Here is a 12219-nt window from a genome sequence, read left to right on the forward strand (position 1 = left end):
CGTGGGGCCGGTCACGCGCGGCGGCCAGCCACTTGTCCCCCTGTCACCCGTGGGGCACACGTGTCCCGCGTGCGGCCGCGGCCCCAGGCCCCACCCTGCGGGCCGGCCACGCGTCCCCCCCCCGTCCCGCGTGGGGCCCGTCCCGTGTCCCCACCCCGGTCCCGCCCCCCGCCCTTCCCCTTCCCGTTTTGGCCCCGTTTCGGTTTCGGTTCTTGGCCGGGGCGGAGCCTCGCAGCCTCCGGTGCGTGGGGGGGGGCCCTGCCGGGGGGCTCTGGGGGTCCCCACGGGGCTGGGGAGGACCGGGGCGAGCGGCGGGGGTCGCGGTCCGGGGCGTGGAGGGGGGGTCCTGCTTGTGGCTACAGGGGACGCGGGGACGCGGTACCGGGGAGGGGGGGGCTTGGTCCGGGGGGCGCGGACGGGGTTTTTGGGGAGGGGGTTTGGGGTCACGGGGGGGCACGGCAGGGCGGGGGGCGTACAGGAAGCGAGGGGGTGCCAGCCCCAAGTGTGTGGGTGCCCCAGGATGGCAGGGGGGGTGCTGGAGGTGCAGGGGGTGCCCCCCGAGGCCCCCGAGGAGCTGCTGGTGCTGTACTTCGAGAGCCGGCGGCGCTCGGGCGGGGGGCCCGTGCAGAGCTGCCAGCGCCTTGGCCCCCTCCTCTTCCTCACCTTCGAGGACCCCCAGGGTAAGTGTGGGCAGGGGGTCGTGTCCCAGTCCCAGCTGGGAGCACTGGGATGAGGTTTGGGGGTCTCAGTCCCAGCTGGGAGCACTGGGATGGGGTTTGGGGGTCCCAGTCCCACTGGGAGCACTGGGATGGGGTTTGGAGGGCTCAGTCCCACTGGGAACACTGGGATGGGATGTGTGACTGTTCCCAGTTCCAGCTGGGAGCACTGGGATGGGGTTTGGGGATCTCAGTTCCAGCTGGGAGCACTGGGATGGGATTTGGGGATCTCAGTCCCACTGGGAGCACTGGGATGGGATTTGGGGGTCTCAGTTCTAGCTGGGAGCACTGGGATGGGGTTTGGGGGTCCCAGTCCCACTGGGAACACTGGGGTGGGATGTGTGACTGTTCCCAGTTCCAGCTGGGAGCACTGGGATGGGGTTTGGGGGTCCCAGTCCCATTGGGATCATTGGGATGGGGTTTGGGGGTCTCAGTCCCACTGGGAGCACTGGGATGGGGTTTGGGGGGTCCCAGTTCCAGCTGGGAGCACTGGGATGGGGTTTGGGGGTCTTAGTCCCACTGGGAGCACTGGGATGGGGTTTGGGGGTCCCAGTCCCATTGGGATCATTGGGATGGGGTTTGGGGGTCTCAGTCCCACTGGGAGCACTGGAATGGGGTTTGGCGGGTCCCAGTCCCAGCTGGGAGCACTGGGATGGGGTTTGGGGGTCTCAGTCCCACTGGGAGCACTGGAATGGGGTTTGGCGGGTCCCAGTCCCAGCTGGGAGCACTGGGATGGGGTTTGGGGGTCCCAGTCCCAGCTGGGAGCACTGGGATGGGGTTTGGGGGTCTCAGTCCCACTGGGAGCACTGGGATGGGGTTTGGGGGTCCCAGTCCCAGCTGGGAGCACTGGGATGGGGTTTGGGGGTCTCAGTCCCACTGGGAGCACTGGGATGGGGCTTGGGGGTCTCAGTCCCAGCTGGGAGCACTGGGATGGAGTTTGGAGGGCTCAGTCCCACTGGGAACACTGGGGTGGGATGTGTGACTGTTCCCAGTTCCAGCTGGGAGCACTGGGATAGGGTTTGGGGATCTCAGTTCTAGCTGGGAGCACTGGGATGGGATTTGGGGATCTCAGTCCCACTGGGAGCACTGGGATGGGATTTGGGGGGTCTCAGTTCTAGCTGGGAGCACTGGGATGGGGTTTGGGGGTCTCAGTCCCAGCTGGGAGCACTGGGATGGGGTTTGGGGGTCCCAGTTCCAGCTGGGAGCACTGGGATGGGGTTTGGGGGTTTCAGTCCCAGCTGGGAGCACTGGGATGGGATTTGGGAGTCCCAGTTCCAGCTGGGAGCACTGGGATGGGGTTTGGGGGTCTCAGTCCCACTGGGAGCACTGGGATGGGGCTTGGGGGTCTCAGTCCCAGCTGGGAGCACTGGGATGGGGTTTGGGGGTCTCAGTCCCACTGGGAGCACTGGGATGGGGTTTGGGGGTCTCAGTCCCAGCTGGGAGCACTGGGATGGGGTTTGGAGGGCTCAGTCCCACTGGGAACACTGGGGTGGGATGTATGACTGTTCCCAGTTCCAGCTGGGAGCACTGAGATGGGGTTTGGGGTCTCAGTCCCAGCTGGGAGCACTGGGATGGGGTTTGGGGGTCTCAGTTCTAGCTGGGAGCACTGGGATGGGGCTTGGGGGTTTCAGTTCTAGCTGGGAGCACTGGGATGGGGCTTGGGGGTTTCAGTCCCACTGGGAGCACTGGGATGGGGTTTGGGGTCTCAGTCCCACTGGGAGCACTGGGATGCGGTATGTGACTGTTCCCAGTTCCAGCTGGGATCATTGGGATGGGGCTTGGGGGCCCCAGTCCCAGCTGGGAGCACTGGGATGGGGTTTGGGGTCTCAGTCCCAGCTGGGAGCACTGGGATGGGGTTTGGGGGGCTCAGTCCCAGGTGGGAGCACTGGGATGGGGTGTGTGACTGTTCCCAGTCCCAGCTGGAAGCAGTGAGATGGGGTTTGGGGGTTTCAGTCCCACTGGGAGCCCTGGGATGGGGTTTGGGGGTTTCAGTCACACTGGGATTATTGGGATAGGGTGTTTGACCATCCCAGTCCCAGCTGGGAGCACTGGGATGGGGTTTGGGAGTCCCAGTCCCATTGGGATCATTGGGACGGGGTTTGGGGGCCCCAGTCCCAGCTGGGAGCACTGGGATGGGGTTTGGGGATCTTACTCCCACCGGGGGCACTGGGATAGGGTGTGGGGGGCCCAATCCCAACTGGGAGCATTGGGATTGTGTTTGGAGCTCCCAGCCTCACTGGGTACACTGGGATAGGGTATGGGGGGGTCCCAGTTCCACTGGGTACACTGAGGTGGGCCGTGGGGCTCCCAGTCTCAACTGGGAGCACTGGCATGGGGTGTGGGGGTTCCCAGTCCCACTGGGTGCACTGGGATGGGGTGGGGGGGAGGCAATCCCTGCTGGGAGCACTGGGATTGTGTTTGGAGCTCCCAGCCCCACTGGGTGCACTGGGATAGGGTGTGGGGGGTCCCAATCCCGACTGGGAGCACTGGGATTGTGTTTGGAGCTCCCAGCCCCACTGGGTGCACTGGGATAGGGTGTGGGGGCCCCAATCCCGACTGGGAGCACTGGGATTGTGTTTGGAGCTCCCATCCCCACTGAGTACACTGGGATAGGGTATGGGGTGCCCAGTACCGACTGGGAGCACTGGGATTGGAGTTCCCAGCCCTACTGGGAGCACTGGCATGGGCTGTGGGGCTCCCAGTCCCACTGGGAGCACTGGGATAGGGTGTGGGGCCCCCAGCCCCACTGGGATTGTGTTTGGAGCTCCCATCCCCACTGGGTGCACTGGGATAGGGTATGGGGGATCCCAGTCTCACTGGGAGCACTGGGATAGGGTGTGGGGGTCCCAATCCCGACTGGGAGCACTGGGATTGTGTTTGGAGCTCCCAGCCCCACTGGGAACACTGGGATAGGGTATGGGGGATCCCAGTCTCACTGGGAGCACTGGGATAGGGTATGGGGGTCCCAATCCCGACTGGGAGCACTGGGATTGTGTTTGGAGCTCCCAGCCCCACTGGGAGCACTGGGATAGGGTATGGGGGATCCCAGTCTCACTGGGAGCACTGGGATAGGGTGTGGGGGGTCCCAATCCCGACTGGGAGCACTGGGATTGTGTTTGGAGCTCCCAGCCCCACTGGGAGCACTGGGATAGGGTATGGGGGATCCCAGTCTCACTGGGAGCACTGGGATAGGGTATGGGGGGACCCAATCCCGACTGGGAGCACTGGGATTGTGTTTGGAGCTCCCATCCCCACTGAGTACACTGGGATAGGGTATGGGGTGCCCAGTACCGACTGGGAGCACTGGGATTGGAGCTCCCAGCCCTACTGGGAGCACTGGTGAGCAGTGCTGTGCCCCCGGGGGGTGGGGACAGGGTGCTGGGTGAGTCCCAGGTGACCCCGGCTTCCCTCCACAGACGCTCAGAACGTGTTGGCCCACGGCAGCCACAGGCTTGGGGGGGCCGAGCTGGGGGTGCGCCTGGCCCCCCCCTGGGACCCCAGCCACCTGCTGCTGCGCGATCTGGACCCCAGGACCCCCTCAGAGCACCTGGACTTACCCCTGGAGACCCTGCTGGGGGTCCCCCCCCGCACTGTGACCCTGTGCCAGGTCTCTGCGCCCGGCTGGAGATTGCTGCGCCTGCAGGACCCCCTCACCCCCCCAGGTGGGACTGGGTGGGGGGACACCAGGGTGGGATGGGGGTTGTCAGGGGTGGGGTTGTGGTGGGGTGGAGCTGCCAGGGGGTTGGGGGGAACAGGGTGGGGGATACGGGGGCTGGGCTGGCAGGGTCAGGCTGCTGAGGGGTGGGGGGACAGTGGTGCCAGGGGTGGGAGTATTATGGGGGCTGATGGGCTGGGGTGGTGCTGTTGTTGGACACGGAACGAGCACACAGAAGTTTGGTGAGTTCCGAAGAGAAAGAGAGTAAATTTTATTTCTGGGTTCGAAACATAGAGAATTCTAAAAGTGACGGTGGATTGGAGGATGAGATTTCTACCTCTCCAACCACACTGGTCAAACGAATAGTCTATTCGTTCTTTCTTGTCGCAAAGAAGGATGCAAAACAATCATTATTTATGTGAGCAGTGCCTGAGAACTCCAGTAGGAAAACGTAGACATCAGAAGGCCTAGAAAACTTTTAAAAGAACTTTAGAGCTGTCAAAAGAGCTAGAAAAGAAAACGCTTTCAAAGACCAGGGCACCAGGGTGGTGTTTTGGGGCGCGGGTTCTGACGGCGGCACGGCCGCGGGCTCGCCGGTGCGCGCGGTGCCAGCGCTGCCCGTGCCGCAGAGCTGGCGGCGGCGGAGCAGCGGGCGCGGCAGCGGGGGCTGGCGCTGCTGCGGGCGCCGCGGAGCCCCGCGGTGCTGGTGCGGGCAGCAGGGCCGGCGCCGAGCCGGGACCTGCTCGAGCTCTACTTCGAGAACCGGCGCAGCGGCGGCGGCCGCGTGAGGGACGTGCGGACGCTGCCAGGCGGGCGCGGGGCCGTCGTCACCTTCCAGGAGCCAGCAGGTGAGGGGCTGCCAGCGGGAACGCCCGCCGGTGCCAGGGGGCCGCGGGGAGCCGCTCTGGGCCGCCGGCTGCCCGTCCGTTTGTCCCCCCCGCAGCCGCAGAGCGGGTGCTGCAGAGGCCACACCGGCTGCAGGACGTGGTGCTGGAGCTCGTCCCCCACTTCCCCTTCCTGGAGCTGCTGGAGGCGAGCACGGACACGGCCCTGGACGCTGTCCCCGCTCCGGACGGGGGCCCCTCCTCCTGTCGTGGAGCCCCTGCTGGTCAGGGACCCCTTGGTGGACACAGATTGCCCGCCGGACACAGAGGCGTCCTCAGACCCCGCCGCGGCACACACGAACCCCCCACCGGACGCAGCGCCGGCAGCGCCAACATCACCCCCGGGGCCGGGGCAGCCTTCAGCCGCCTTCCCCAGCAGGGACAAGGACACAGAGGGGTTCAGGGCCGTGCCCAGCCAGGCCCAGCCCCCGAGGCCCGTGTCGGTGGTGGTCCCGGAGCCGACGGCGGCGGCGCTGGCGCAGGACGAGGCGCTGGTGCCAGCGGAGCCGGGAGCTGTGCGGTACCTGCAGCAGCACTACCAGGACATGCTCAGCAGCGTCTCCGACGTGTCCCTGCTGCCACTGGAGGGAGGGGACGTCTCTGGGTTCCGGGTGAGCTGCAGGCAGGGGTGTGGGCAGGTACGGGCAGGTGTGGGCAGGTGCGAGCAGCAGTGCAGGCAGGTGTGGGTAAGTACAGGCAGGTGCATGCAGCGGTGCAGGGAGGTGTGGGCAGGCAGCGGTACAGGGAGGTACAGGTAGGTGTGGAAAGGTGCAGACAGGTGTGGGCAGGTGCAGGGAGCTGTGGACAGGTGCAGGCAGCAGTGCAGGGAGGTGTGGGCAGGTACAGACAGGTGCAGGCAGCAGTGCAGGCAGGTGCGGGAAGGTGCAGGCAGCGGTGCAGGGAGGTGCCAGCAGGTACAGGTGCAGGCAGGTGTGGGCAGCAGTGCAGGGACGTACAGGTAAGTGTGGGAAGGTCCAGACAGGTGTGGGCAGGTGCAGGCAGCAGTGCAGGGAGGTGCAAGAAGGTGCAGGCAGCAGTGCAAGGAGGTATGGGTAGGTGTGGGAAGGTGCAGGCAGCAGTGCAGGGAGGTGTGGGCAGGTACAGACAGGTGCAGGCAGTAGGGCAGGGAGGTGCAGGAAGCAGTGCAGGGAGGTACAGGTAGGTGTGGGCAGGTACAGACAGGTGCAGGCAGCAGTGCAGGGAGGTGTGGCACGTAGGGGCAGGGGTGTGGGCAGGGGTCTCTGCTGTCTCCCACCTCCCCGTGCTCACAGCACATCCTGGTGCCAGAGGCTGCCAGCCCCGTGGTGCTGCCCACACTGCCTGCAGGTGAGTGAGGAGCTGGGCAGGCGCTGGTGCCCAGCTGCTGACCCTTTGCCCGTCTGCTGACAGGTGAGTGGGGAGCCGGGCCGGTGCCGGGCCGTGGCGGATTTCCTGCAGAGCCTGCTGGACTCTGTGGCCTCGCACTCCACAACCCTGCGCTTCCCCGGCGTTGCCCGCTTCCTGTGGGACCTGGCCGGGCAGAGCCTCCTCCAGCAGCTGGAGAGCCGCTTCCAGTGCGTCATCCAGCTGGACGGTGAACCCTGGAGCCCTCCGGATCCCCAGGTGCAGCCTCATGGGGAGGGGTCTGGCAGGCGGGCGCCGTTGTGCTGGTCCCTGTTGTGCTGGAGCGGCGCTGGTGATGCCAACCCCTTGATCCCCACAGCTGGAGCTGGACGAGCTGCTGCCCGCCGTCGGCCACCGGGAGCCCCGGGCACAGTCCTGGCACCAGGACCTGCCTGAGGGCAGCACTGCGGCTGCTGATGGCGATGGTGGTGGCGACGGCTTTCATCCCAGCGCAGGTGAGGGGCGAGGGCGCGGCTTTGGAGCCCGCTCTCGGGGTGCTGCAGTGGGATGAGGGGCCCGTGGGTGCTGGTCCTCCCCCAGGACGTGGTGGGGGCCTCATGGCTGACGCCCCGCAGCTCCTGCAGAGGAGATCAAGAAGGTGCTGGCAGCACTGCGCCCGAGCGACGCCGACGAGCGTGGGAGCCCCGAGCTGTGGCCCGGCACCGTCCCCGGCAACGAGCGGGACCACAACGCTGCCTTCATCTGCGCAGCCGGTGGGGAGGGTGCCGGGGAGCTGCTGTCGGACACCGGGGCGGAGGACGAGGAGGTGCAGATGGCCCTGGCCATCCAGTACTCCATGGACCGCACGTGGTGCGAGCAGGAGGAGCTGGAGCGTGCCACCGCCCTGTCCCTGCGCTCCTACAGCCGGGAGCAGGAGCAGGAGCAGGCCGAGGAGGACGCCAGGCTCCTGGCCGCGCTGGAGGCCTCGCTGGAGGAGGCGCTGCTGGCGGCCGACGCGGCGTGGGTGACGGTGTTCTGCTCCTTTGAGCGGGACGCGTCGTCGGTGACACGGGAGCTGGAGCGGGCGCTGGCGGGGCTCCTGCGGACGCGGGACGTGGCGAGCGAGCGGCTGCGGGCGCTGCCGGCCGCCGGCCGCTGCGCGCTGGCCCTGCTGCGGTGCCGGCACGCCGTGCAGCTCAGCCTGCGTGGCGACACCGCCACGCTGCGCGGCTTCGCCGAGTACACGGCACCTGCCGCCCAAGACCTCGCCTCGCTGCTCCACCACCTGCCGCCGCCGGGGCACGGTGCCACCGCTGCCACCGCTGTCACCGCTGTCACCGCTGCCACCACTGCCACCACTGCCGCCGCGCATTGGGTGCGCTGGGACCCCTCTGGCACCGCTGTCCCCTACGCCCCCGAGACAGCGGCGCTGCTGGAGCAGGCCTGGCTGCGCCAGGAGCGCCGGCTGGATCTGGTGCTGGATGGGCGGCCCTTCACCGTGGATTTGGAGCGCATGGAGGAGTTTGACATCGGCAGCGCCCGCGCCGCGCCCGTCTGCCGCAGCCAGCCGCCGCTGGACAGCACCTTCTTCCTGCTCGGTGCGTGCGGGTGCCGCGGGGCCGGCCCTGCCCCTCGCTGCGCCCACGCTCACCGGGGCTTTGTCCGGCAGGGCCAGAGCTGGCGGGGCTGGAGGAGGAGGTGCGGCTGATGGCGCTGCCTGAGGACTCGGAGGAGTTCGCCGACACGGTGCGGCATTTCTGCGCGACTCTGGAGGAGCTGCGCGGCCAGATCAGCGTCGTGCAGGTGGGGCTGGGCATGTGGGACCCCCGGGGCGTCCCCGCGGCAGGGCAGTGACACGGCGGTGCCCAGCAGGTGCAGAAGCTGATCCATCCGGTGCTGTACAAGCAGTACCAGCTGAAGAAGGGCAGCGTGAAGCGTGCCTGCGCCGCCGGCACCGCCGTGGAGCGCGTCCTCTTCCACGGCACCACCAAGGCCTCCAGCTGCGAGATCTGCCTGCACGGCTTCAACCGCAGCTTCTGCGGGAAGAACGGTGAGCGCCGGGCGGCTGTGGGGTGACCTCGTGGCGCCCTTGGGTGTGGGAACAGGGCGCCAGGGGAGGCACGGTGCGGTCAGCATGGGAACATCGTGCCAGTGTGGGAACGGTGCCATTGGCATGGGAACGGGGCACTGAGGGGGGCATGGTGTCCATGTGGGCCTGGTGCTGACAGCATGGGAAGAGGGCACTGGGTGCCATTGGAATGGCAATGGGGTGCCAAGGTGGGCACGGTGCCCTCAGTGTGGGAACGGGGTGGTGAGGTGGGCACGGTGCCCTTGGTGTGGGAATGGACTGGTGAGGTGGGCACAGTGCCATTTGCACAGGAATAGGGTGACCATGGGGGCATGGGAATGGGGTGCCAGGGTGGGCACAGTGCCCATGGTGTGGAACAGGGTGGTGAGGTGGGCGCGGTGCCATTTGCACTGGAATAGGGTGACCATGGGGGGATAGGAATGGAGTTCCAAGGTGGACATGGTGCCCTCAGTGTGGGAATGGGGTGGTGAGGTGGGCATGGTGCCCATGGTGTGGAACAGGGTGGTGAGGTGGGCGTGTTGCCCACCTCAGGGGCAGGAGTTGGTTTCGGGTTAGGGGCAGGAATTTGCGCAGGAATTGCGCGATCATGGGGGCATGGGAACGGACTTCCAAGGTGGGCACGGTGCCCTCGGTGTGGGAATGGACTGGTGAGGTGGGCAGGGTGCCCTTGGTGTGGAACGGGGTGGTGAGGTGGGCACGGTGCCATTTGCACTGGAATAGGGTGACCATGGGTCCATGGGAATGGGGTGCCAGGGTGGGCACGGTGCCCATGGTGTGGAATGGGGTGGTAAAGTGGGCATGGTGGCGTTTGCAAAGGGATAAGGTGACCATGGGGGCATGGGAATGGGGTTCCAGGGTGGGCACGGTACCTTTGTTGTGGGAATGGGGTAGTGAGGTGGGCACAGTGCCATTTGCACAGGAATAGGGAGATGATGGGGGCATGGGAATGGGGTGCCAGGGTGGGTACAGTGCCCATGGTGTGGAACGGGGTGGTGAGGTGGGCACGGTGCCATTTGCACTGGAATAGGGTGACCGTGGGTCTATGAGAATGGGGTGCCAAGGCGGGCACGGTGCCCTCAGTGTGGGAATGGGGTGGTGAGGTGGGCACGGTGCCATTTGCACAGGAATAGGGTGATGATGGGGGCATGGGAATGGGGTTCCAAGGTGGGCACGGTGCCCTTGGTGTGGAATGGGGTGGTGAGGTGGGTCTGGTGGCGTTTGCAAAGGGATAAGGTGACCATGGGGGCATGGGAATGGGGTGCCAGGGTGGGCACGGTGCCCTTGGTGTGGAATGGGGCGGTGAGGTGGGCACGGTGCCATTTGCACAGGAATAGGGTGACCATGGGGGGAAAGGAATGGAGTTCCAAGGTGGGCATGGTGCCCTCAGTGTGGGAATGGGGTGGTGAGGTGGGCACGGTGCCCACCTCAGGGGCAGGAATTGGTTTAGGGTTAGGGGCAGGACTTTGCGCAGGAATTGCGTGATCATGGGTGCATGGGAACGGGGTTCCGAGGTGGGCACGGTGCCCTCGGTGTGGGAATGGACTGGTGAGGTGGGCACGGTGCCCTTGGTGTGGAACGGGGTGGTGAGGTGGGCACGGTGCCATTTGCACTGGAATAGGGTGACCATGGGTCCATGGGAATGGGGTGCCAGGGTGGGCACGGTGCCCATGGTGTGGAATGGGGTGGTAAAGTGGGCATGGTGGCGTTTGCAAAGGGATAAGGTGACCATGGGGGCATGGGAATGGGGTTCCAGGGTGGGCACGGTGCCTTTGTTGTGGGAGTGGGGTAGTGAGGTGGGCACGGTGCCATTTGCACAGGAATAGGGTGATGATGGGGGCATGGGAATGGGGTGCCAGGGTGGGCACAGTGCCCTCGGTTTGGGAACGGGGTGGTGAGGTGGGCACGGTGCCATTTGCACTGGAATAGGGTGACCATGGGGGGATAGGAATGGAGTTCCGAGGTGGGCACGGTGCCCTTGGTGTGGAACAGGGTGGTGAGGTTGGCGTGGTGCCCAGCTCAGGGACAGGAATTGGTTTAGGGTTAGGGGCAGGACTTTGCGCAGGAATTGCGCGATCATGGGGGCATGGGAACGGACTTCCAAGGTGGGCACGGTGCCCTCGGTGTGGGAATGGACTGGTGAGGTGGGCACGGTGCCCTTGGTGTGGAACGGGGTGGTGAGGTGGGCACGGTGCCATTTGCACTGGAATAGGGAGATGATGGGTGCATGGGAATGGGGTGCTAGGGTGGGCACGGTGCCCGTGGTGTGGAATGGGGTCGTGAGGTGGGCATGGTGGCGTTTGCAAAGGGATAAGGTGACCATGGGGGCATGGGAATGGGGTGCCAAGGTGGGTACAGTGCCCATGGTGTGGTGAGGTGGGCACCGTGCAGGAATTGGTTTAGGGTTAGGGGCAGGAATTTGCGCAGGAATTGCGCGATCATGGGTGCATGGGAACGGGGTTCCGAGGTGGGCACGGTGCCCTCGGTGTAGAACGGGGTGCCAATATGGGCCCGGGGTGCCGACGCGGGCCCGGTGCCGCTGGCACACCCCCCCCAACCCCGTGCCCCAGCTGATGCCCGCCCCCTCAGCCACGCTCTACGGCCGCGGCGTGTACTTCGCGGCGCGCGCGGCCATCTCGGCGCGGGACCGCTACTCGCCCCCCTGCGCCGACGGCACCAAGTTCGTCTTCATGGCCAAGGTGCTGACCGGGGAGTTCGCGGCCGGGCGGCCGGGGCTGGGGGCACCCCCTCTCCGAGAGGGCTGCGGCGTCCCCCAGCGCTACCACAGCGTGGTGGACGACCCCCGGCAGCCCGACATCTTCGTCATCTTCAACGACACCCAGGCCTACCCCCAGTACCTCATCACCTGCCGCAGCCGCCACGGGGGCCCCCTCTGAGCCCCCCCCCCCCCGGCTGTGGCTCTGCTTCAAGGAGCCCTTTTTATCCCCCCGGCGCCCCCTGGCACTGGTGCCATTGCGGGGGTTACGGCGTCCAGGGGCTCGAGGTGTGCAGGGAGGTTCCTGCCCTGCCCGGGAGCTCAGAGTGGGGGGATCCTCACTTGGGGACGCTCCTGGGCACCCTCGTGCCAGGGCAGGAGGACTTGGGGTCACCCGTGTGACACCAGTGAAATTTGGAATTAAAACTTGAAATAAAATTTGGGATAAATTGGAACCTTTTGCATGGCTGGGATTGAGCGGGGACTGGGAGAGGAGAGGGAAAATTCCAGTCCCAAGTGGGAGCATTGGAATACGGGGAATGTCTCAGTCCCAACTGGGATCACTGGGATTGGAGTGGATGGGGTCCCAGATCCAACTGGGAGCACTGGGAGCTGGGGTCAGGCAGGAGCCTGGCTGTGTGTGGGTGCTGTGTTCCCCTGTGAGGTGGCTGTGCTGGGCGGTGGCTCTGGGCCACCCAAGGGCTGGACCTGGCCACTCCTGCACCTCTGCCTGTTCCCTGCACCCTTCCTGCTCCTCACCTGCTCCCTGCCTCCTCCCCACCTGCTCCCTGCCTCTTCCCTGCTTCCTCCCTGCTCCCTGCCTCTTTCCTACCTGCTCG

General features: G+C 66.1%; 1 protein-coding gene across 1 annotated transcript; it reads left to right on the forward strand.

Annotated features, from left to right (window-relative positions):
- Window positions 1–460: 460 nt before the first annotated feature.
- PARP10 (poly(ADP-ribose) polymerase family member 10) lies at window positions 461–11835 on the forward strand. The gene is given in 11 exon segments (XM_053978881.1): window positions 461–680; window positions 4133–4378; window positions 5001–5219; window positions 5315–5712; window positions 5714–5866; window positions 6645–6857; window positions 6958–7093; window positions 7214–8176; window positions 8248–8381; window positions 8451–8628; window positions 11254–11835. Coding segments are annotated over 11 exon segments (3108 nt in total). The 5' UTR covers window positions 461–520; the 3' UTR covers window positions 11562–11835.
- The last annotated feature ends 384 nt before the right edge of the window (window positions 11836–12219 follow it).

This window comes from Vidua macroura, chromosome 1, assembly GCF_024509145.1.
Source record: "Vidua macroura isolate BioBank_ID:100142 chromosome 1, ASM2450914v1, whole genome shotgun sequence".
Lineage (NCBI taxonomy): Eukaryota > Metazoa > Chordata > Aves > Passeriformes > Viduidae > Vidua > Vidua macroura.